The sequence below is a fragment of the Silurus aristotelis genome (assembly GCF_946808225.1).
Source record: "Silurus aristotelis genome assembly, chromosome: 16".
NCBI lineage: Eukaryota > Metazoa > Chordata > Actinopteri > Siluriformes > Siluridae > Silurus > Silurus aristotelis.
Window position 1 is genome coordinate 14,530,760 of NC_139589.1, and position 26,667 is coordinate 14,557,426.

Consider the following 26,667-nt stretch of genomic DNA (forward strand, 5'->3'; position numbering starts at 1 on the left):
GGACACATAATCTCAGCTCTACTGTATCATGTGTAAACATGGTGCCAGTTAGGAAGTTATGCTGCCTAAGAAGCCTAACTATATCTGCACACACCGTTTATAGTGTGAAATAAAGCCATGAAATGCGTTACATGTGCAGGATGGAAGCTTATTTATATGGGCGAAATACACTTCTGATGTCTGATGAAGAAAAGGCTTGTTTTTATTTTATATTTATATTTTTCATTCTACTGCATGTCGGTGTTGCGGTGTCGACTCATCCGCAGGCTTTCAATTAAACAAGTAGAGGTTCCGCCCGAGCTCTGCGTGTAGAAGTGAGCAGCATGGACCCTGAAAACACCGTGTCCGCTTGGGTGAACGTTTCGTGATATAATGTAATTCCTAGACGCCATGCACAGAGCATCGCATGACAGAATAGCGGAATAATATACCGGAGCCATTTTATTTCCAGCTGCTGCACACTTGATGCTAACGAGGAAGTGGCGACACACTGTGCCTCGTACGAACAACAGCTTCCTAACCGAAAGCACGTCCGTGTATTAACTAGCAGTGAACAAACACAGCACACAATGGATGCCATCGGCGTCTTAGACACCAACCCGCTGGACGATTACGAGCTGATTCACCGCATCGGGAGCGGAACTTACGGAGATGTTTTCAAGGTACACACTGGCCAGGCTCTCGACCTGTTTCACTTTACCCTGATCGAGGCAACATCCTCAACTGTCAGCATTGTGTTGCGCAGTAAAACTACTTCAAACTGATAGTCCAAATGGCTATTTTGACTACTAAATTATTGTCAGATATATATATATATATATATATATATATATATATATATATATATATATATATATATATATATATATATATATATATATATATTGGCCAGAGCCTTAATTGGCTTAGGTAATAGTGCTCAGTTTATCACTGCTATACTGGTCAGAAGAACAGCTGTACCTGTTGCGATGTTGTCTGTATTGTTATCACTTATATTTGTAAATAAATGAGATCCAAGTCTAGATTACTATGATTATCACATCTGATGTACTCTAGGAATATGGGTTTCATCAGTTAATCTACAGATTGTTGACTACAAAATGAAACTACAGACCTTTGCATTCATTTCTTATTTTGCAAACCTTTTATTTTACACATATTTCTGCTCAACTCTCCACAATCTAGGCTTATCAACATTTGTAAATATGAAACCACTTTTTTTTGTGATAAATCTAAAAACCCCTAAAGGTTTGCTGGTGCCCTCTGGGTTCTGTTGACTGTTAGACCACAGGAAACCCTGATTAATGCTGGAGCTTCACAGGGTTCACCTGATGTAAGGGTGAATATTGTAAAATTTTAGGAGAAAGCTGTGAACTTGCTTTAAGATAAACCTTCAACTTTTAAGCATAACATGCCTTACAAAGGCAAGCATTCGGCAAAAAATATAAGGGGTAACGCCCTCTAAACAACTTTGTATGTGGTAAAACATTAAGTCAAGCGCAACAGGAAAACCACACACTAGTGACTAAATAGGATGTCAGGGAGAGTCAACAGCAACACGTGTTATTTTTATAATTTTTTTAGTTTGTTGCCAAATGTGCGATTGCATTTAAAGCTGCCTGTATTTGCTTGAGCGTGCATGAATATTTAGCTTTGATTAATCATCCAATGTCTGACCATTATTATTGATTGTGCAGACATGTTTTAAAACATGTTTTGATTTCATACAGATAATTTCTCACAGGATGTGATCAGTAGAACAAGAAAGAAAACAGGAAACCAGTGGTGTTCTCTTTTTTTTTTTTAAATACTGAGGTAACCTTCCCTGTGGCAGCTGATACGTTATTGGTGCTATTATCACCATGGTTACGAGCAGGCAGCTCCTTCCTCCTGGCCAGGATCATAAGACAAATAGACTTCATACTAATGACATACAAAGTTTACAAAGCTTCAGAACAAACACTATTGCAGGGAGAGCAACAGAATCTACAGGCCTACAATCACAAGCAAGAAGTACATGCTTTTATACATTTAAACTGATTTCATTTAAATATAAAATCCTTATTTAAAGGGGTTTTCAGGAGAACAATGAGTCTATTGAGTATTAAGCAATGTTAGGTGTAGAATTTTGTGGTCAGTAATGTGAGGACTATCATGCATATTCTATCAATTTGATATACCAAGGTGTGGAGAGAGCTGAAATTGAGCTAAATTACACTTCCTTTTTGTGTAAGAGCTTCTCTTTTTAGAATTAACAGATCTCTCAGTTCTGCTGGCACATGCCACAGTTATAACCACTATTAAAAAGTAATTTTTGTATATTTAATAATAACTTTTTTAACTGAAGAAAACAAATCTGTTATTCTTTACCATTAAAATGGTCCCAGGTGTTGCAATATATTAGAGGTTTTTTTTATGTAAACGACAACCAACATAGCTTAAAAACGTACTTGTTCAAATTGCTTTCTTTTAAATGGTTTGCTATGTTATTCTGTGAATGTTTCATAATTGTTTCTCTTTTTCTCTAGAAATGTGATACTTACTTACTTACTTACTTACTTACTTACTTACTTACTTAACTGAAAAGCAAAATAAAGAAGTTTGAATGAGAAAACAGTAAATAACCTGGTTGCCAAAATATGCAGACCCTTTTGTAAACAGGTCATGTGTCTGCACAGGATAAACATCATACACACATTATAAACATCATCATTGAAGTAATTCTGAATTCTTGGTCACATTTGAAAGTTTATTCCATGATTCTCAGTGAGCTTACACAGAATATGGGATCTGGTTTTTAAAAGTTACTGTTTAGAAGAGGGCTACAACAGAATCCTCAAAAATTTATTTACATACATTCAGAGTCCACAAAATTAGATGTTGAACACAGGTAAAGGTCATAATCTAATAATAAGTAATGAGGAGGCAACAAAGTGACATTTTCAAGGACTTCTCTCTTAATGTAAACTGGTCCGGGAGGTGGCCAAGAGACCTACAACATGATTAAAGTAGAAGCTGTCAAAATCTGGTCACTCCTGCATTTTCACATGTCTGTGCTAAAGAAAAAGGCCCACCAAAATCTTCCATGTGACAAAATATATTATGGCTTGAAGAGACCAAGATACAGTCGTCTCTTGATTTATCACTGTTTGAATCCCACAGTCCCACTTTATCGTGATTTTTTTATTTGGCACATATTAATATCTCTAAGAATTTACACAAAATCCATCTTGCTAAATTCTTGCAAAGACTGTGGGAGGATGAAAAGCTTAAAGCTTAAAAAAAGCTTTTCTATAGCTTAAAAAAAAAGCATTTTTCGGGTGGTCCATTTATCGGCGGAAATTCGTTTTTCGCGGTCTGTTTTGGCACGTAACTACCGCGATAAAGGGGGGACGGCCGTAGAATTTTATGGGCATAGCTTAAAAACTATATATTTGTATCAAGGCATCTGTTTACTCAAAAAACACCATACCCACAGTGAAGCAAAGCAGTGGCAGCATCATGCTCGAAGACCGCTATTCTGCAGATGGAACTAGGGCTTTATTAAAGCTGGAAGTATTAATGGATGATGGGTTGGATTAGATATGAGAATACTGGAGGCAGACTTGAGGTTTTCCCTTGAAAATTCTTATGCTTTTAGTGATTTTATTTATTGAAGCAATCACACGCCTTACTCTGTGCTTGGCTATGTTATATTTGCTGCCACTCATTTACAATCTGGTGTTTGACCATGCCCTGGCGTCCTCACATGGCAGTGTACTTTTAAATACTAATCTATTTTCACCTGCAGGTGTATGGTTCCACAATAATGACCAAAAGAACTAATCCAAGTCAACAAAGGAAAGGCTTTAGAAAAACAAAGGTATAATATATAGATTAGATCCAAATTCTATCGAAACCCTGAAGAGGCTTTGCATAGGAGATCCCCTTGCAGTATGACCAAACTGGAGCTTGACAGGTTGTAGATCACAAATAAGTAGTGAACACAGTAAATACAACACACAAAACACTACCGATCAGGCATAGCATCCTGACCACTGGTGACAGGTGAGGTAAAAACCACTGATTGTCTCTTCAACATGGCACCTGTTTGTGTATGGCATATATTAGGCAGCAAGTGAACGTTTATGTTCTCAAAGTTGATTTGTTAGAAGCAGGAAAAATGGGCAAACTTAAAGATTTAAGTGAGTTTGACAAGTTTCAAATTGTAATGGTTAGCGACAGGATCAGAGCATCTCCAAAACTGCAGCTCTTGTGGCGTGTTCCTGGTCTGCAGTGGTCAGTATTTTTTCGTAAGGGTTCCAACAGGAGGAGTGGAATAAATTTAATGGTGCTTCAGCAAAATACTAAGTTTTTTTCTCTGTCTTTTAATTTGTTTATCTCTAGATTTTTTTTGGAGCTATATATTTTCAAAGGTGGAAAAAGATGTCTTCTTTTAGTTTTATTTTTGTACCACCTTTTATTTCAACACGGAAGTGTACAGTACATGAACGAGGAACAGCTTTTGAGAGTCAAGACTTTTTAAGCTATTGCTAAAGTTTGATATGGCAACCAATGTAGATCTTGACTTGTTTCTCTGAAATATGTCTACAGTGTTTTAATTGTCTCCTTTTTTTCGTTTGTTCATTTCTTTGTAGGCACGTAACATTAGGACATCGGTGATCGCAGCCATCAAAGTAGTCAAATTGGATGCTGGTAGGTCATTAGCACCTGACAAGTTAAAATTGCCTGCCCATGAAAAAATATTTCTTGGTATTGAGGGAATCATGACAGTACTTACAGAAAATGTATTATATGATGAGGTCACACATTTCCTTACTAAAATGAAAGTTGCACAGGCTTTTAACCCCAACATCGCTTTTTAGTTCAATTCATTCAATCAGGTTTTTTCCTCGTCACTTGGCCTAATCAAGCACTTTGCATCTTCATGTAATTGCATTTTGGTGCCCAACCACACCTGTCGAAAAATAAATACCAATGACAGACATTTCTTTACTGGACCACTGATGCTTAAATAGTGCAGAAGGAGTAACTTATAGTAAATAGCCAACTGTAGGGGTAATGGGTAATAGTTTTTAAAAATTGCTTTTTAAACCAAACCATTGTTCATGTACAACTGAACATGTAGATAGCAAGAGGTTATAGCAGTACACATTAAAATGTCATTTGGTCCCAGTTAAACAAAGCAATGTTCTGTTACTGTATCATGTTTGTTAATTTGTGTCCCTCAGCTCAAGTCACTGTATCTTCATGGTTACTGTAGATGAATGTTTACAAGCTGTCAAAGATAATAATAGTTTTAAAAGTGAATCGAAACTCTAAGGGCAGATTGCAGACAAAATTAAGACTGTCTGTGTTTCAGGAGATGACATTTCAAGCATTCAGCAGGAGATCACAATGATGAAGGACTGCATGCACAAAAACATTGTGGCCTATTTTGGAAGCTACCTCAGGTTCGTCTCTCATTTCATTAATCCTCAAACAGACATTCAAATGCATTTGGATTATATTTAATGAATTGCATATAGATAGCAATGACACTGAGAATCAAAACTTCACATTTAACAGAAACAACAAATTGTGGATCTGCATGGAATTCTGTGGAGGAGGATCATTGCAAGACATCTACCATGGTAATGCATAGCAGAATGTATTTCTGACATTTACCTCCAGATTTGTGATACTTTTAAAGTTTAATTTAAAAAGTGAATATTACTTTAAAAGTGAATATAGATTTAAGAATTCTTAATTTTAGGAGAACTCGTTATGACAGACAGGAACTGGGAGGGTGAAAGGATTTATTGCACTACACACCACCCTTCCTTGCAGTTTGTATTGAAATCTAGGATGTTTGATCAGCTTTACAAGTAGTACTGCATTTTATGTAGCTTCCAAATGTGCAATATCAGACTATAAGTTTGCGTTTGTAGCACTCTAGTTCCTCAGTGTATTTCAAGGACAATTTTTCCAAAATTCATTTAAAAGGTCTTTTTATTTTATTAACAAAAACTGAATTGAATAGTAAAAAGACAAATGGTGCTTGACAGGTTGTAGATCACAAATAAGTAGTGAACACAGTAAATACAACACACAAAACACTACCGATCAGGCATAGCATCCTGACCACTGGTGACAGGTGAAGTGAAAAACACTGATTGTCTCTTCAACATGGCACCTGTTTGTGTATGGCATATATTAGGCAGCAAGTGAACGTTTATGTTCTCAAAGTTGATTTGTTAGAAGCAGGAAAAATCGGCACGCCTAAAGATTTAAGTGAGTTTGACAAGTTTTAAATTGTAAAATGTAACAGGATCAGAGCATCTCCAAAACTGCAGCTCTTGTGGCGTGTTCCTGGTCTGCAGTGGTCAGTATTTTTTCGTAAGGGGTCCAAGGAAGTAACAATGGTGAACTGGCGACAGGGTCATGGGTGGCCAAGACTCATTGGTGCATGTGCGGAGCGAAGACTGGCCCATTGAGGTCCGATCAAACAGACGAACTTCTGTAGCTCAAAGTGCTGAATGCTATTTCTGATAGAAACGTGTCAGAATACACAATGCATTTACAGTTTTTTGCATATGTATGCTTAGCCACAGACCAGTCAGAGTGCCCATGCTGACCCATGTCCACCACCAAAAGTGCCAACAATTGGCACATGAGATTAAGAACTGGACCACATAGCAATGAAAGAAGGTGGCCTGGTCTAATGAATCACGTTTTTTTTTTCCTCATTTCATGGATAGCCAGGTGCATGTGCATCGCATACCTGGGGAACACATGGCACCAGGATGCACTATGGGAATAAGGCAAGCCAGTGGAGGCAGTGTGATGCTTTGGGGTCTATTAAGAAACCTTGGGTCCGGACATCCATGCTGATGTTACTTTGACACATATAACCTAAGCAAGCATTGTTGCAACCCATGTACACCCTTTCATGGAAACGGTATTTTCCTGATGACTGTGGCTGGATAATGCACCCTGCCACGAAGCAAAATTAGCTTAGGAATGTTTTGAGGAGCACAACAAAGAGTTTAAGGTGTTGATTCGGCTTACAAATTCCCCAGATCTCAATCCAATGGAGCATTTGTGAGATGTGCTGGACAAACATTCTGATCCATGGAGGCCCCACCTCGCAACTTGCAGAACTTAAAGGATCTGCTGCTAATATCTTAGTGCCAGATACCACAGCACACCTCCAGGGGGCTCGTGGAGTCCATGCCTCCCTGGGTCAGGGTTGTTTTGAGTGCAAAATGGGGACCAACACAATATTAGGAAGGTGGACATAATGTTACGCCTGATGGTGTATACTTAATACAGGAAAGCATTACAAACAGAGACAGCCCTTTTTAGGTGTACTGAACTATATAAAATCAATAGTATTTCATTTTAAGTTTCATGTGCAAATATTTGCCTGCTCCTGTGCTTATTTCAGTAACCAAACATTTACTAATTTAGGATGCTGATTTTTCTAAACCTCAAAAAAAGTCTCTAAACAAGTTAACTGGTGTTTTTACAGTGACTGGACCCCTAAAAGAGAGACAGATAGCATATGTATGCAGAGAAACACTACAGGTGAGGATGGGTTTAAACTCAAAATTCTAAGGATTTAATCACATTGTTCATTTAATTACATTAACAACAATCTTTTCTCTTACAGGGACTACATTATTTACATTTAATGGGGAAAATGCACAGAGATATAAAAGTAAGACTATTCATGACTCTTGTTGTGCCCTTCGCCACATTAACAAAATGTGTGTGTGTGTGTGTGTGTGTGTGTGTGTGTGTGTGTGTGTGTGTGTGTGTGTGTGTGCAAGCAAGTGAGAGGCAGAGAGAGAGACAGAGACAGAGAGTGTAAGAGAGAATGTCTGTGTGCACTTGTGAATTAGGAAGAATCTAGTGGCATGTGTGCACTCATTGTTTTATTTTGTGCTCTACAGGGAGCCAACATTCTTCTGACGGAGAGAGGAGATGTCAAATTAGGTCATTACAGTCTTCGTCTTGACACAAGCTGTCACACACACACACACACACACACACACACACACACACACACACACACACACACACACACACACACTAACGCACACAAACAGAGCTGTATAATTTTATTCCTCTTTTCCATTCTTTCACTCAGCTGATTTTGGAGTAGCAGCAGAGATCAATGCATCAATTGTGAAGAGGAAGTCTTTCATTGGTACTCCATACTGGTAAGTAGTAGATGCCACTTAAAAGCTTGGAAACCAAAAACCTTTTTTTTTTTTTAAATTGTGTCTTTGAAGATTTGTAAAGGCTGGACTCTACGGTTCAAATTGTAGTACCATTGAGTTATATCCTCTTTTGTACAATATACAGCAGCAATAGTGTGTGTAACATATTTGGATGAAGTGATGAGTGACTGTACTGATAATGCAGTACTTCCAGATATGAAGCAGGGCATATAATTAAGGATAGTTAATGAGGGTGATTGCCTGAGAAAGGAAACTGTTCCTGTGCCTGGCAGTTTTGGTGAACAAAGTTCTGTAGCACCTGCCAAAAGGGAGGATTTGAAAGAGGCTGTGTTCATGGAGTGATGGGTAGTCAGTAGTGATTTTTCCTGCCTGTTTCCTGGTTCTTGTACATTACAAGTCCTGGAAAGTGGGCAGGGGAGCACCAATTATTTTTTTCTGCTGTTTTAACTGTTTGCTGCAGTCTGTTCCTGTCCTGTTTTGTTGCTGCTCCAAACCAGATGGTAATGGATGTGCACAGGACCAATTCAATGACTGCACTGTAAAACTGCATCAGCAGCTCCTGTGGCAGGCCATACTTCCTTAATTGGCGTAGAAAGAGAGTAGGCTCTGCTGGGCCTTTTTAAAAAATACAGTTTATGTTGGACTCCCATTTCAGGTCTTGGGAAATGGTAGTTCCCAGAAACTTGAAGGTCTCCACAGATGACACAGGGCTGCTGGTTATTGTGAGGGGGAGTAGTGTTGAGGGGTGTTTTCTGAAGTCCACTATCATCTCCACAGTTTTGACCATGTTTAGCTCTTTGTTTGCAACAGCCGCTTCACCTCCTTCTGCTATGCAGACTCGTCGCCATCTTGGATGAGCATAGTATCAAATGCAGGAATTTCAGGAAGTGATTATAAAACAAACAGCAAAACCTTAAAGTGGATTTTGTATTTGACCTGAGGGCAAAACAAGGGTGATCTGATCCCCTGATTTCGCCTGCTAATAACCTGGCTGTGGCGTTTCGGACAAGCTGCAGCTGTGGAAATGAGTGCTAACTGAGTGCTAACCAAATTACAGTAAAGGAAAAAGGATTTCAGATTTGTTTCCACACCCTAAAAGCAACCTACTGGGAAGTTTTAGGAAACAAATTTCATCAATCTGTAATTAAAGTACATATAACAGAGAACAAAGCACATTATGTATATATAAACAGCAACTCCAATCTGTCGAAGCTCCTCCAGAAACTCGATGCCTCGATGAAGCTAGAAGCTAACCCGGTGTTCTACATTGTTGATAGTTTTCATACTTAAGCTGTGAAAGGAACATTTTTAAGGGCTCAACACAACAGCTTTTATGATGCAGAAGCCACTTTGGTTTTTGATTCTAAATATATTATTCAGCTTGTTTTGTTATTTATTTAAAAAATCCTTGTGATATATTCAGTTTGTGCTGGTCTGACTTAATAAAATAGTGTTTAAAAATTACTTTGTGTTTAAGTAAGTTTTGTGTTTGTATAGATCATAACGCATAAAAGGGCATTAATGGGAACATTTTCTTTAAAAAAAGTAACTAAAAAGTTACTTTTAACAGTAACGCATTACTTTTTTGTGTAAGTAATCAACAAAGTAATTGAGTTACTTTTTGAATGAAGTAACGAGTAACTGTAACTAGTTACTATTTCTTAGTAACTAGCACAACACTGGTTCCCACAGGAACTTATTAAGTGGTGAACCGCAGGTTTGTTTAGTCTCCGCCTCGGACATGAGTGCAGCTTCACTTTTTTATTATTATTATTGTTGTTATTAAACTTGAAAACTTACACAACAATTCCAGGAGTATAAAAAAAGAAACTAGAGTTAGCGAAGTGTCAGTATGGCTACTTACTCCGTACCAAAAATGCGATTTGTAGTGTGCCAAACTGTGATTTGTTGTGCGTTGTTAAACTTAAATTTGTGCATGTGCGACATTGAGCCACTTTCCATTTTTAAGTCCGTTTCATGATATTAAAAGAAGAAAATCCTGACGGTTCTGCATATCAAGGGAATAAATGAATGCATGAAGGATAAAAGGAATAAAGACATTGTTAAAGTATGTGTAAATAAGAAAATGAAATATAAGTTGTAAAACATCCGTGGGCAGACACACACACACACACACACATTTATATACACATCTGTATTACCCAAATGGGGTCTAACAAATGTAAACTATTTCATTTGATTTTTCCATTTATTTAATTTTATTTAATCAAGTTCATTTGTGCCAATCACTTGCTAAATGTAATTAATATAATAAATAAGTTTATTGCATTAATTAGATTTATTCTAAATTATTTTAATAAATTTTATTTTTGATAATATATTTTATTTTATATTATTTAACCGCGCAGGCATTTTATTTAAAATTGTTTTAAAAATGTAAACTGTTGATGTTGACAAATGTTAATAATAAAAAAAGTGTTAATAAAAAATTACAAGCAAATTTGAGTTGCATTTCTTCCCCCTAACTGTACCGAGATAGATAGATTTAATTATTTATTTATATATTATATAATTGTTGTCCACAGCTTCTGTATTAAAAGCAGCAGAGAAAAGATGTGGCTAGTCTGGTACTGTTATGTTGGTGTTTTTTCCACAGAAATCCTTCCTGTGTACATAATCAAAGTGAAAAATGACTAAACTTCCTTGAATACTCTCTCACACACACACACACACACACACACACACACACACACACACACACACACACACACACAAACAAACATCGGTTTAGCTAACAACAGAAGAGATTATTTAGTTACTAGCTGTTAATAGTTAATAGAAAATGTCCCTTTGCTTTTGTTTTGCACTTTCCTATGTCTCAGGATGGCTCCAGAGGTGGCAGCGGTAGAGAGAAAAGGTGGCTATAACCAGTTGTGTGACATCTGGGCAGTGGGCATCACAGCCATAGAGCTAGCAGAACTTCAGCCACCAATGTTTGATCTACACCCAATGAGGTGAGGACAAGAACACACAGACACCCACACGTTAACACCCAGGTCTTTATTATTATAGTAACCTACAATATCAAAACATTTACTTACATTTTAATACTTAAAATACCATGTGGTGCACCATAAAATACCAATGTTTGCACCAGGGCCAAATGTGCTTCAGACCCGATCTTTACTATTGAAGCATGTGTACCGACAACACTACTTTTGAGTTCTACTAATGGATTCTATTTTGCACAGTAGTTTTTGTGAGTAATGTCATTTGTGAGAAACTATGCTGTTGAATTATATTCTCCCAGAGCTTTAATGCTGATGTCCAAAAGCAGCTTCCAGCCACCCAAACTGAGGGACAAGACTAAATGGTAAACATTAAGAATGATGGTTTAGTTTTCTCAGTCCTGTTCACATTTTTATTTTTTATTTGTTTTTGATTTTCCATTTTTATTGTAGGTCAAGGGAATTTCACTGTTTTATAAAGATGACACTTACAAAAAGTCCTCGAAAGAGGCCAACAGCTGAGAAACTGCTGCAGGTACATATCTAAATAACACACTGCGGTTTTAATTCAAATGTTTCACATGTCTAAATATTTTTTGCTTAAAGGTGGGAAATGGATCTGCACAGTGTTTCACATTATTATTGTTATTATTATTATTATTATTATTAATAATAATTATCGTTATTATTATTATTATTAATAATAATAACAATACTTTTTTTTTTAAGGAAAACTGATGTTGAGAAATATGATATAAAAAACATGTCAGGTTAATGCTGTTCAAATTTAATTGACGCGTTACTCATTCAGCAGTTTGATATTTTACTTCCACTGCATTGTATACGAGTGAAATTACTGTTTGCTATTTTTGAACGTGTTGATTGAAACACTCACACCTGTAGTACGAGGAGGTAAACAGGATACCATGTGTAAAGGTGTGAAACCACAATTGGTCTCTATGGTCTCCTTTACAGCAGCTTTTCACAACGAATTAAGATTTTCTCATTCACTTTATTTTGAATTATATAAATGCATCATACATCATAAAACAAAGACAAACGTCTGCAGTTGTGCAATGTAAAATCTTATTTCCGCTTCAGAATTAACCTGATCCCAATCGCATTCTTTAAAATGGCATTATATAGGTTTTACTGTGTATTGTACATGTTAATTAAGATGTCCTTGAACCGGACAAGCTATGAGTGAATAATTTATTTCAGTATTAAATCTTAATATTCTTTAAAATATTAACTTATATAAATGTATATATTCTGCTTTTATTTTGACTTTCTTACTTTCTTTCTTTCTCTCTCTTATTCCTCCTTTTTGTTTCTATAGCATTCCTTTATTACTCAACTGTTGACGCGGAATTTGGTTATAGAGTTGCTGGACACTGCCAACAACCCAGATTATCATCACTCACAGACTATGGACGAGAGTGATCTTGAGGTGTGTAACATTATTAAATTAAAACAGATGAATTAAAAAAGCATAAGTAAAGCCACTAAGCTTTTTGAGATAGACTGAGGGTTCTGTTTGCATACTGAATTATGTTTCTGAATGTGTTTTGAGACGCTTTATAAGCTCGCTTTTGTGTGTCTCTGTGTGTCTGTGTTTGTATCCACAGACATGCAGTATTTTTCCTGACAAGATTACATCATTAGCAAAACACCTGCCTGTCAGGAAAAGAGCTACTGAAGAGCCATGTAAGTATATATTTTTCAAACACAAAGTATTTTTTTCTAGCTTCAAATATATTTTAGACAGTATTGAATTTATAACATTACAAATTCATAAAGAGGTTTTTTTACCCATTCATCTCTTAGTAAGGTGCTGGTGACGGTTTAAGCCAGTCTAACCTTAAATGGTTTTTTTTGTTTGTTTGTTTGTTTTAGTTGTTTGAGTGGCAAATCTAAATACTGCTAGTCTGCAACTGAAGCCCATTTTTATTTTCATGAAAGCTTCAATACCTAATATATATGAATAATACACAATTAAGCCCCAAATATCCTGGTTTATCATTCAGTTATCAGTATCATTTCAATAGACATATATCATTAATTAAAGATGTAGTAGTGTTTTGGAAAGGATTATTAAAAGAAAAATATATTGAAAATAATGTTTAGCATATTGGGTCTGTTTATGCTGCGTTCATCCATTTTTTGGACCGCAATAAAACATTTAAAAAAGTTAATTATGATGCAGTTTTTACCTTTTCATTTATGCAAAATGACCCACAGTGGGCATAGATTGTCAGTAAAATAGATTGAAAAATAGATTGGAAATATTGTAAACTTCAGGGCATTGATCATAAGCATACACACTATTAGTGTGGAGAATTATTATGCAACTAGATAAAATGGGAAATTTTTCTCATTTAACTCGTTTATTTTCACCTGTTAAAGTGAGAATGATAAACAACAAAATGTTTGATGGTTCTGTTATCACGCCCCAATATCTTAGCAATTCCAAGAATGCTGCATCCCTCTGAACCAATTTTTAAAAAATGTAGACTTCTCTCTTTTTTTTTTTTTTTTTGGTCTATTGTGCCTGAGGAAAAGAAACTGCTAATAATTATGCACACGTTGAACTCCTTAGGCCACACCCTCCCTCATTACACAAATACACATCACCTGATATGCTTAAATCCAATAAGCATTACATTTTAGACAGCTTGGAGTTAAAGAATATGCATAAAAATGATGATTTGGTCAAAATACTCACTTGCCTAATAATTGTGTGTACAGTGTATTTAGTTAAAGTATTTAAGTTTATCATCCTAATGCTGATTATTTTCCCATAGTAACACACCCAAAAGTGTTTTATACATTTTAATCCACATATTTATTTGCATTTTTTATTTTATTAATGACCAGCATGTATTCAGTTTTAGTTGTTGTTGTAAGGGAATGTCTGCAAGACAAGTTCCAGTTCCAGACCAACAGTCATTAAATCTATTAAGACAAAAAGTGTTATTTGTTGAAGCTGTTGCATGCTGCTTTATGTTAACTCTATGTGCTATAATACTGCAGAACTATAGCATTTTAAGGCAGGCTGTATGGCCAAGAGAACATAACACTATTGTATTTGCTTGAAAGCTGCTAATGCAGACTCATTAATAATTAAAGACACATTATTCTTAAATTTTAATTAGTCTCTTGTGTGAGATTTGTGTAATCCAAACATATAATTGTGTTAGTTTTTGAGAAAGAGTAGGTGAAAGGAAGTAAAGGGAAAGTAAAGTGTACTGGCTGCTCTTAGAAAGTGTAAACAGAAATATGATGTGCTAAAGTTACATGCTTGTATTTAATTTCTGCCTCCAGTTGGCCATGAAAGGTTTGGACCCATGCAGAAAGAAAAAGACCATTGCTCTGATTCACAGGTAAGGTAATGACAGCTCAGATCGTCACAACTGTACCAACCAAATCCTCTCTCAGTGTAGCTCTTACATTTTATCCTTTAATTACAATTGTACTAATTCTAATGTTTGCAATATACATTTTATATTTATTTTTTTTATTTTCACTAGGTATCCTATGATGATTGGAGCTCCATTGGGGATGAAGAGGAATCACAGTAAGTTTATGAAGTAACATAATCTTACTTCAATATGAGAGAAATCTAACCCATAATTGAAGTTACAATTATTCTATGATATAACATTACCACATCACAATTAGGAATTTCCATGGTGAAAAAACCATTGGAAATAATTCAATTAAATAAATTTTTATTTGTATAGCGCTTTTAACAATGAAAATTGTTTTAAGGCAGCTTTACATAGATAATGCGGTGATACAAATGAATAAGATGTTCTTTATAAGTGTAAGTTGGTCCCTGATGAGCGAGCTGGTGGCGACCGTGGCAAGGAAAAACTTCCCGAGATGGCATAAGAAAGAAACCTTGAGAGGAACTAGACTCAAAAGGGAACCCATCATCATCTGGGTTGCACCGAATGTCCATTTATTACAAATAAACGATGTTGCGGGTTGCAGTGATGGTGATCAGAAGCAAACTGTAGTCCTAAATCAGTGAAACAGACTGTTGACATTAACTACAGTCCAAATCCATCCTTAAAGCTCCCATTCTTACTCCGGAATTCCATGGAACCCCAGGGTGTTGATGAGAAACCATCCCCAGTTGCACAGAGTGGCCTCCAATCAAAGAGAACACTATCCAGAGGCAGGCCTGGAGGGAAGAGGGGCAGGAACAGTGGTCATTGGAACCTCAGGACATGTTTAACTCAACCGAGAGAAAGAGAGAGATAGAGAGAGAGAGAAGAGGGTGACAGGAAGAAAAGGATATGGATTATTTTGTGTCCTTATTGTTGTATCAAAGTTAAGGACACTGTGCAGTTGGGGTCTCCGGCAAGACTCAGAATGGCAGCATAACTAAAAGGGAGAGCCAGAAGGTAACACAGACACTAGGGATCTCTGGGATAAGAGACGACCCACCACACCACCGTCAACATACCTGAGTGAACGTGTGAGAGTGAGGGGGCGACAGCATACAAATATCCCAGTTTACCAAACACTCTATATCCATGTTCTCTCCAGATCTGCTCCTTTACCTGAGAAAAATACACTTATACAAACCCGATTCCAAAAAAGTTGGGACACTGTACAAATGAATAAAAAAAGAATGCAATGATGTGGAAGTTTCAAATTTCAATATTTTATTCAGAATACAACATAGATGACATATCAAATGTTTAAACTGAGAAAATTTATAATTTTAAGGGAAAAATAAGTTGATTTTCAATTTCATGGCATCAACACATCTCAAAAAAGTTGGGACAAGGCCATGTTTAACACTGTGTGGCATCCCCTCTTCTTTTTATAACAGTCTGCAAATGTCTGGGGACTGAGGAGACAAGTTGCTCAAGTTTAGGGATAGGAATGTTGTCCCATTCTTGTCTAATACAGGCTTCTAGTTGCTCTACTGCCTTAGGTCTTCTTTGTCGCATCTTCCTCTTTATGATGCGCCAAATGTTTTCTATTGGTGAAAGGACTGCAGGCTGGCCATTTCAGTTCCCAGATCCTTCTTCTACGTAGCCATGATGTTGTAATTGATGCAGTATGTGGTCTGGCATTGTCATGTTGGAAAATGCAAGGTCTTCCCTGAAAGAGACGACGTCTGGATGGGAGCATGTGTTGTTCTAACTTGGATATACCTTTCAGCATTGATGGTGCCTTTCCAGATGTGTAAACTGCCCATGCCACACGCACTCCTGCAATCCCATACCATCAGAGATGCAGGCTTCTGAACTGAGAGCTGATAACTTGGGTTTGTCCTTGTCCTTATTAGTCTGGATGACATGGCGTCCCAGTTTTCCAAAAAGAACTTTACATTTTGATTCGTCTGACCACAGAACAGTTTTCCACTTTGCCACAGTCCATTTTAAATGAGCCTTGGCCCAGAGTAAACGCCTGTGCTTCTGGATCATGTTTAGATATGGCTTCTTTTTTGACCTATAGAGTTTTAGCGGGCAACGGCGAATGGCACTGTGGATTGTGTTCACCGACAATGTTTTTTGGAAGTATTCCTGAGCCCATGTTGTGATTTCCATTACAGTAGTATTTCTATATGTGATGCAGTGCGTCTAAGGGCCTGAAGAACACGAGCATCCAGTATGGTTTTCCAGCCTTGACCCTTACGCACAGAGATCGTTCCAGATTCTCTGAATCTTTGGATGATATTATGCACTGTAGATGATGATAACTTCAAACTCTTTGCAATTTTTCTCTGAGAAACTGCTTTCTAATATTGCTCCACTATTTTTCGCCGCAGCATTGGGGGAATTGGTGATCCTCTGCCCATCTTGACTTCTGAGACACTGCCACTCTAAAAGGCTTTTTTTTTATACCCAATCATGTTGCCAATTGACCTAATAAGTTGCAAATTTATAAATATATATATATATATATATATATATATATATATATATATATATATATATATATATATATATTTTTTTTTTTTTTTTTTTTTTTTTTTTTCCCATCTAATCATGTAAGTCCCTGCAGTTGCTAAACACTCCTGGACCTTTGACTGAAACTAGATTTTGTGGCCAGCAGAGACAAAATTAGAGTCTTTTTAGCAAAATATTCTTAAGGTGGGAAGTAAAAGAACCATCTAAAAGAACCATCTAATCCCTTCTGGTAGGTGTGGTAAATCATATGTGATTGATTGTGGCCTCATGGACATCATGAAGTATCAAGGGATTTTAAATAGCTTCCGCTGTCATTGTTGAATGGCATTTATCCAAAACATAGTCCAATGACAAGAGAATCAAGGTTTTTTGACATGGTCATTTAAGTTCCCTGAACCTAAGTTCTGATGTATGACTGTGGAAGAACTGGAGAGATTCTGTATTGAGGAGTGGTTTCACCTTCTCCAATTTCAGCAAGCATTATAGGTTAAGACCTAGTGCATTTCTGCTAGCAAAGTGAGGTTGCACAAAATACTATACAGACAATGAGAAAAATGATCTATTTAAAAATATATACTTTTTCATCATGTTAAAATAAATTCTAATTTATATCAAGCTAACAACCACAAAGAGATTTAAAATTTTTATCTAGGGTGCAAATAATTGTGGAGTTAATTGTGTTTTTTGAAATGTCTTCTGAGCTTTGTTTATTTTGTGTTTTATTGTAGAGGTTTACTGGAGTGTGTTGAGGAAGCTTTGCTTGAGAGGTGAGAAGAACTGCTCCAAATAGAACGAGACCTCCTACTGTAAATTTGAATCTGAGGTCATTTATATTTTGGTTAATATTAAAATTGCAGTGTGAAAGGATCAGGTTTAGTAATTCACACTATTCTACAGTCAGTTACCACTTTAGAGATGTACAGTACAAAGCCTTACAGGATACGAGCAGCAAGTAGATGACCACATTAGCACCAAATACAGTATGGTGTTTCCTTATCAACAAGCAACTACATTGGATTTACAACCTCATAATGCTACTAATTGGCATGTCAGAACAAAAATAGTTTTATTGTTGTTTAGCCATCTTATTTAGTGATTTAAAAAAGGTTTGCATTAACCCCCATTCTGAACACAATATACATACTTTCATACATCATTCTATGCAATGGCCAGAAAAAAAACCAAAATTATTCAGAATCTTTACATGTGAAATGGAACCTCTGCACACATTGTAAAATGTGAAACTTATAAAGTGATTTAGTTAAACTTGGTATTCAAAGAATCACACTAAATAAAAATCCGGGTCTTTTTTCATCAGGAGCTTAACTATGAAGAGAGCACCCTCAGTTGAGGTAAGTGCCACTACAAGTTGATGTGGGTTTTTTTTTTGCAGTCATGTTTCAGATGGACTGTGTATTTTTATTTATTTATTTTATTTTTGTTTCTAATGTGCAGGACTCAACAACAGAAGAAGACAAATATGGCACTGTGAAAAGGGTCCCACAACCACAGGCAGCTAAAATTCATTCCCCTGCAAATACGGCTAAAACTGCCTCTACCCCCTTTACAAGCTCTTCCTCTCTTATTGGCTCAAAACCCCGCACAGATGCTAATCCCTCCCTTGTTAATGAGTCAACGTTGCTGGTTGGCTCAACAGTATCTGACCTTTCCCTCCTCAGAGACATCACCCTCATCAGTGACTCCTCATTCTTAGATGATTCTACAACTCTAACCAATGGTAAAATGCAGGACATAAAACAAACATATGTATGTAGTATTGATAACAGCAAAACTCCTACCTCCTATTTAAGTGTTTCTATTCATTCTGATTTATTTTGCAAATACAATTTTAATGAAATTCTTGTAAACCCATATTTTTCTTACATTAGAATGTAGAAAACATATGTTTTATTTAAGAAAATGATACATTTTAAGAAAAAGATAAGCAAATTTTTTATTTCATTGCTGCAACACGTCAAAAAAAAAGTTGTAACGAGCCAAAAATAAAAATAAAAAGAGGCTGGGAAACTACTTATTTTTAACTAATTACTAACAACATTCTCAGAAGATGATCTCAGATGTGGTTTCAAGTAATCTCAGGGATACAGAATATGGAATTTAAAAACCTGTGGTTTTTTTATGTTTAAAAGACGTTGTCTAACTTATACATAACGTATATTTGTTTGTATTTTGATCGATTTAATAACAGAAAGCTCCATTGCAATCGAGCCAGGAGGGAACAGAGGTCACTCTCCTCCCCGGCAGCCACTCTCACCTGAATGGAGCACGCTAAGAAGAAAAACAGTAGACTGTGTGAGCAAACATTTATTAACTATTTGAATGTGAAAAATATCCTTATCTTTGCTGGGTATTTGGCTATGATGGCGGTATTTCTTCTTTTCAATAGTGCAAATAAATAAAGTAATTGAAAGGGTAAAAGAAAGTGGATGGGGAAAAACAAAGACACTGACACACTGAGCCTTTTTTATTTTTATTTTAGGTAGATGATGTTCATGGCCTGCCACCTACACCTCAAGTGTATGTAAGTTGTAGGTGCTATTCTTTGACGGAAATGTCTTTCACTTTTTTTTCTGTGCATCATAAATGTATTGGACACAGACATTTTACGGTCTATTCTAGATGGGGGCCTGTTTCTCCAAGGTATTTAATGGCTGTCCTTTGAAGATTCACTGTGCCGGTACTTGGGTTTTACCAAAGACCAGAGGTACATCCCATTTTTATTCTACAGACTGCTACTATTTGTTTCTAAAACTTTTTCTTTGTGGATAATTATAAAGTATAATGTTTGAACTCTAACCCAACAGATCAATATTTAATTCTGGGTGCAGAGGAGGGCATTTACACCCTCAACCTCAATGAGCTTCATGAGGACACTATGGAGAAGGTACCATAATGTTCCTAGATTTGACACATTTCTCCTTTTAAATTTGGGTTCAACAGTATAATCTCAGGACACGCTTTCTCTTATGCATTTGACTGTATTGTATTTAATAATAACATTTCTTTCATTCTGTTTTATTTACTAGTTGCTCCCACAAAGATGCACCTGGGTATATATCAATAATAGTGTTCTAATGTCTGTTTCAGGTATGTTTAAACAATACTGAAACCATTAGCATTTTGTGCCGTATCCCATTGAGATATGTAAATCCGTAATCACCATATATCTTTGTGGTACATAGGAAAGTCCTCACAGCTTACCTCCCACAGTCTGCCTGCACTCTTTGCACACCGTGAAAGCATGCAACGGCGCCAGGGTCATCTGTCAATCAATGCCCATCGCTTGAGTACAAGAATCAGCTCAAGGTCAGCAGCACTATATGCAAAAAGAAGAATGTTTTTTCTTATTAATTGCTTTAAGTATCCCAAAATGTTTATTATTAACAGGGTTATGATCATTTGCTTAACAATGCTAAAGTCTGACAGTGAGCCTGTGTTTTTATATTTTCTTGTTTCTGCAGGAAGTATGCTATTTCTGTAAAAATCCCAGACACTAAGGGCTGTAAAAGGTGTAGTGTAGGTAATGAACAACACTGTAATTTGTTGAAACCACTGCTAACACATAATCCTAGTCTCTCATATATTGTTTTTATATTCTTTTTTCTCTGCCTCAGTACGGAATCCCTATACGGACAGCATTTTCTTGTGTGCAGCAGTGCCAAGTGGTCTGGTCCTTCTCTTGTGGTATGAACCAATGCAGAAGTTCATGCAGCTCAAAGTAAGCATTAACAAGCCCCCATAAGGCCATAAGCACCAAAAGGTCCATAATTCATTACTATTTCTGATCAACAGATTACATATTGCACTGTGAGGTATAGTGCAATATGAGTTATATTATCTGTATTATGAGGTATTTAACAGTGTAAACATCTGCATTGTAAGGTATAGCACAGTGTAAACATCTACATTGTGAGAAAGTACAGTGTGAACATCTGCATTATTAGGACGAGGATGGACAGGATTAGAAATAAGTTTATTAGAGGGACAGTGCACGTAGGACGTTCTGGAGACAAGGTGAGGGATGGTTTGGACATGTGCAGAGGAGGGACATGGCATATATCGGTAGGGGAATGCTGGGGATGGAGCCACCAGGAGGGAGGAAAAGTGGAAGGCCAAAAAGGAGGTTTATGGATGTGGTGAGGGAAGACATGTAGGTAGTTGGGTTGAAAGAGGCAGATGTAGAGGACAGGGGGGTATGGAGACGGATGAACCGCTTTGGCAACCTCTAATGGGAGAAGCCGAAAGAAGAAGAAGAAAACAGTGTGAACATCTGCATTTTGAGGCGTAATACAGTGTGAGCATCTGCTTTGTGAGATTCAGTATAGAGTAACCACCTGCATATTTAGGTATAGTACACTGTGAGAACCTGCATATTGCTATGTATAGTATGCTAAGCACATTCATTGTGAGGAACAGTACTCTGTGAGCAGTTGTATTGTAAATTTCCCCATTGGGATGAATAAAGTTATCTGTCTGTCTATGAGACCCTGAACTGTGATGTAAAGTACACTGTGAGATATAATACACTGTGAGCACTTGCGTTGTTAGATATAATACACTGTGAGCACCTGTGTTGTTAGATATAATACACTGTGGGCACCTGCATTGTGAGATATAATACACTGTGAGCACCTGCGTTGTGAGATATAATACACTGTGAGCACCTGCGTTGTGAGATATAATACACTGTGAGCACCTGCGTTGTGAGATATAATACACTGTGAGCACCTACGTTGTGAGATATAATACACTGTGAGCACCTACGTTGTGATATAGCACAGTGTGATGTAAAGTACACTGTGAGATATAATACACTGAGCACCTGCATTGTGAGGTACTTTACAGTATGAGGACCTGCATTGTGAGGTACAGTAGGGTAAAGCACCTACAATATACAGTGTTATAGTATGTGCTTTATGCTTTATCCCTTAAAATAGCCTTGTTGAAACTGCAAGAAAAACAAAGTGCTTAATTTTCTCTCCAATTTTCTTTCTTTCTCCTACAGCACATACCTCTAAATCTACCTGATTCTTTGCCAATCTTTGAGCTGCTGGTGCAGGAGAGTGAGGAGCTTCCACAATTGTGTGTGGGAGTGCACTGGCGAAATCACAACCCTGAAAAGACCAGGGAGCTTCTACAATTCAGTATCATCCCCCTCGATGATGCACCTAGATTACACCCAGGTATGCACACACACACACACACACACAGAACTACAATAAAATGTCATCTAAAACTTCTTAATATGGTAAACAGTTATTTGCTCCACAGAAGAACTTAATGTGTTTACAGTAACGTTATACTATAATTACGATATTGTGGAGATGGGACATGAAATTTAGCGTGCAGTAGATGAAATATATGTATTCATATAGTTGCATCACTGGATTCACAGATGGTGAGAGTCTTGATGTGAAACAAGTATCTCAGTTGGATAGAGACACAGTTCTCATAGCTGTGGATGGTAAATTTATTTATCACTATCTTTAAATGCATATTTTATAATATAATAAAGTTTTCTACATGTATGTACAGTCGTGGCCAAAAGTTTTGAGAACACAAATATTACTTTTCACAAAGTCTGCTTCAGTGTTTATTTTTTAATCTTTTTGTCAGATGTTACTATGGTATACTGAAGTATAATTACAAGCACCACAAAGGTTTTTTATAGATAATTACATTAAGTTTATGCAAAGGCTCAATATTTGTATTTTGACCCTTCTTCTTCAAGACCTCTGCAGTTCGTCTAGCATGCTGTCAATCAACTTCTGGGCCACATCCAAATTGATGGCAGCTCATTCTTGCATAATCAATGCTTGGATTTTGTCAGAATTGTGGGTATTTGTTTGTCCACCAGACTCTTGAGGATTGACTACAGGTTCTCAACAGGATTAAGTTATTGGGAGTCCTGAGGTTTTCTTCACAACAATTGAACCTCTCTTAAGCCGATAAATGGTTGATTTAGGTGCAATCTTTCTAGCAATACCTTGCCTGTGAATCCTTTCTTATGCAAAGCTGTGATGACTGTGTTTCCTGGCAGGATGCTAGACGAACTGCAGAGTTTGTGCTCAGCTCACCCACAAACCTTTCCTTTTAAAGCTTCCAGTGTGTTATTCTAACTCAATCAGCAAGAGTGGTGATCTTGTCCTCGTCAACACTCTTACCTGAGTTACGGGAGAATCACTGACATGATGTCAGCTGATTCTTTTGTGGCAGGGCTGAAATGAAGTGGAAATTATTATTATTATAATTTTTTTTTTTTTGGGGGGGGGTGTTAAGTTCATTTTCAAGGGACTTTGCAATTAATTACCATTCATCTGATCACTCTTCATAACATTCTGTAGTATGTGCAAATTGCAGTTATAAAAAGTGAGTCAGCAGACTTTGTAAAAAAATTAATATTTGTGTCATTTTCAAAACCTTTGGCCACGGCTGTATAAAGCCGACATACTACTAAATCAATGGTCTGTTCCATGCAGACACTGTGAAAGCTGTAAATCTGCAGGGCTGCTCCAGCAAAGGCTTGATGTCAGAACTCACCTTTGACTTCTCTATTGAGACCCTTGGTGAGCACAGGGTGAAATTCAGCAGAGATATTAAAATTCAGCAGAGATATTAAAAATTAATAAACTAAAAATTAATAAACTACAGTTAATATATATATATATATATATATATATATATATATATATATATATATATATATATATATATATATATATATATATATATATATATGCAACATATATATATATATATATATATGCAAACGATACTAATGCTAAATTGTAATGAATGACAAAAAATAAACACAGCCATCTATTCATATGAAATAATTTTCTATTATTCTATGATTTCCCTTGTATATTTTTATAAGCAAACTTTTTATCTTCTTGATGTCAGGGCACTAAAACCATTCATGTTTCCTCACAGTGTGCTTGCAGGATAGTGTTCTTGCCTTCTGGAAACATGGACTTAAGGGAAAAAGCTTACAAAGTGGCGAGGTATGCAGTTTAAAATGCTAACCAATAGTTTCTCTAACCCACCTAAATGCTTAAATCAATCCACTATATCTATTAATATCAGGTTCACTTTCTCAGTTGTATGATTTTTGTGTAATCAGACTATAGATTAAAACCGTCTTTAAAGTATTTAAGGTATTCTTGGACAATAGCTTATTTGAATTCGTGTGAAGACTATGTATGTTTTTAACAGGGAGTTCAAACACCTCTGTAAGATACTTTAGATAAGTGCTTCTGAAAATGTAAATGCAAATGATAGATTAATATATATTTTTATATAAATATATTTTAACTATTACTCATGGTAAGCAAATACACTATACACCAACATTTTTTTTTATTGATTAAGCCACTAAAAATTTAATCAATTAAATTACACAAACACAACCTAATTATATTGCATTTGTACTTAACAATACTTTACTTGTTTTACATTACTTTTCTAGTTTTAATAAATAAAATAGGGTTATTTAGAATTGATATTTGTAAATTTTTAATGCTCTATTTTCTATGTTCCATTTAAAAATATGCTTTATATGAAATATTAAAAACATTTCTTTAATATAATAAAAATTGTAATTGTAGTTGATAGTGATCACAGCGATAAATATGGCACCCCTGGCTTTAAGCTACTATTAAATTGTAACTTTAATATATTTCTACGAACAAACAAAAATAAGGTGCATTTTAACTCACTTGTTGTAAAATTCTTTTTTTTTTTTTTTTTAAAGCCTTTTTGAGAAATTGTATTGTCTTTCCTCCAGGTAGTGCAGGAGATCACAGATGAGTCTCGTATCTTCAGCGTGTTGGGGACAAAAAAGTATATCCTACATTTACTTACAACCATTCTAAGACAGAAACGAACACAAAAAAACAGGACATTGAACACATTTCAAAAACATACTTAAATTGTGTTAAATACTCTTTTCTCCAGGGATATAATCTTACAAAGCACTCCCACCGAAGATCCATCTGCCATGAGCAACCTGTATGTCCTCACTGGCCATGAGAGCAGCTATTAATGCATCTCAGGAGACTTTAATTAATCTACAGTAATGAAGGCACTTCTGTCCTTTAAAGCAAATAAAGGGGAAGCCTTCAGACCCCAAAGGTGGAAAACAGAAAGCGCAGGCAGCATTTCTGTCAACATGAGAAGTACACCAGGTTCACAAAGAAGCAAGATGAGGAAATAAAGGGAAGATTGAGCTGCAAAAGCTTTGACACAACAGCAAATCAACAGAAAGACAAAATGATAAACTATAAAAAAAATAGAGGAACTATAGTACTACAGTTAAAGACAATAAAGTACAAAATCAGCCAGGATTGTACTGTAGGTCTACAGACTGTACTGTAGAAACATGGTTTGGTAATGTAATGTAGCAGATTAAACTGTTAGCAACAACCCACATGAGGGTTAAACAGTTGTGTTAGCAAACAATGGTGTTTGTCCTGTTTTGTATTTTACTGATGGTTGTACTACAGCAAATCTTGAAAGTTTTTTGTGATGTAGTACTTTTTGTGTTTTGTAGACTGGTAAGTGTGAAGCAAATCAGAAAAATATAATTGTTGATTTCTCATTCTGACTACTGAGAATATCCATTGCACTGTGAAACATAGAGTGTAGAAATCAACAGAGTATTCATTCATACAACACTGTTTTGAATTACATGAATATATGTGTAATACTAAATAAGTACAGGAATTTTATAGTCCTATACTAAGAAATGTAAGATTTAACAAGCAACAGAAATGATCTTAAGATAAAGCACTGAGTAATTTTAAATGCTTCACAACTGACCTCTGAAAACAGAAAATCTTATGTATAACTTTTACATTGTCAGGGCAATATATAACTATATATTATTATTATTTATTTTTACCAAATTAAATTAGTTTTCATTAAGGCAGAGGTGGACCTAATCACAAATCAATAATATGAATGATATCCACTCCCATCTAATCCTAAAAATCAAGGTATTTTATTATCTTTTTTTTTTTGTAGGATATTTGCTTAATTGTTGTTGTTACATAAATAAAATAATTTGATTTTTGTAATTTCTTTACTTTCATTTTCAGAAAAATAATCTGATTGAGCTCACATTAAATTCATTTCTATACCAAAAATATCTTTAAAATATGCTTCAAACATGAAGGAAGTTGACAGAGTGGAGGACTTACTGATCCTTCCAAACTGGCCAGTCATACAGCACATTGCCCCACTCATCAACACCCACCCAGTCACAATTCTTCTAAATAAACAAACCTTGATCTGTTTGGTTTAAAAAAAAAAAAAACTGCACTGTATTCGTGTGGACAACCACCGTCTTTGTTTTATAATTTTGCCATTTTTAGTAGCACGAAAGAATATGTCTGTACATTACTGTAAATACACATCACCCTTACATTTAATCAGGTGTTTGTGGTTTATTGCAGCCCCCTGCATGCATCCCTGAAAAACAACTATAGTCTGATGTATATTTTGTTGAGTACCAGA

At 36.0% G+C, this 26,667-nt stretch overlaps 1 protein-coding gene across 3 annotated transcripts; it reads left to right on the plus strand.

The window, feature by feature from the left end:
- Positions 1-26,228, plus strand: map4k6 (mitogen-activated protein kinase kinase kinase kinase 6). Of its 3 annotated transcripts, XM_083565074.1 has the most exons (33): positions 39-374; positions 452-662; positions 4,638-4,695; positions 5,363-5,453; positions 5,569-5,633; positions 7,514-7,569; positions 7,655-7,702; positions 7,938-7,980; positions 8,135-8,207; positions 11,072-11,203; positions 11,500-11,562; positions 11,651-11,732; positions 12,537-12,647; positions 12,826-12,904; positions 14,522-14,580; positions 14,728-14,774; positions 17,859-17,897; positions 18,449-18,482; positions 18,586-18,868; positions 19,340-19,443; positions 19,631-19,672; positions 19,771-19,855; positions 19,956-20,035; positions 20,178-20,238; positions 20,334-20,457; positions 20,613-20,671; positions 20,766-20,869; positions 22,157-22,334; positions 22,547-22,615; positions 23,631-23,717; positions 24,085-24,155; positions 24,938-24,993; positions 25,108-26,228. In XM_083565074.1, the coding sequence occupies exons 2-33, from the start codon at positions 570-572 to the stop codon at positions 25,193-25,195; spliced, it is 2,664 nt and encodes an 887-aa protein (XP_083421200.1). In that variant the 5' UTR covers positions 39-374; positions 452-569; the 3' UTR covers positions 25,196-26,228. The 3 variants fall into 3 exon arrangements, 1 of the variants encoding a protein (XP_083421200.1); XR_014537330.1 differs by lacking the exons at positions 22,157-22,334; positions 22,547-22,615; positions 23,631-23,717; ... (1 more) ...; positions 24,938-24,993; positions 25,108-26,228 and adding an exon at positions 21,002-21,216 and having other exon boundaries at positions 1-662; positions 20,766-20,958; XR_014537331.1 differs by lacking the exons at positions 22,157-22,334; positions 22,547-22,615; positions 23,631-23,717; ... (1 more) ...; positions 24,938-24,993; positions 25,108-26,228 and adding an exon at positions 21,066-21,216 and having other exon boundaries at positions 37-662; positions 20,766-20,958.
- Positions 26,229-26,667: the final 439 nt, after the last annotated feature.

Excerpts from the sequence above, each read along its gene's own strand:
- map4k6 (XM_083565074.1), top strand. The coding sequence starts at position 570 with ATGGATGCCATCGGCGTCTTAGACACCAACCCGCTGGACGATTACGAG. Across the intron at positions 19,673-19,770 it reads CACCTACACCTCAAGTGTAT|ATGGGGGCCTGTTTCTCCAA; the intron begins GTAAGTTGTAGG and ends GGTCTATTCTAG. Across the intron at positions 19,856-19,955 it reads GGTTTTACCAAAGACCAGAG|ATCAATATTTAATTCTGGGT; the intron begins GTACATCCCATT and ends CTAACCCAACAG.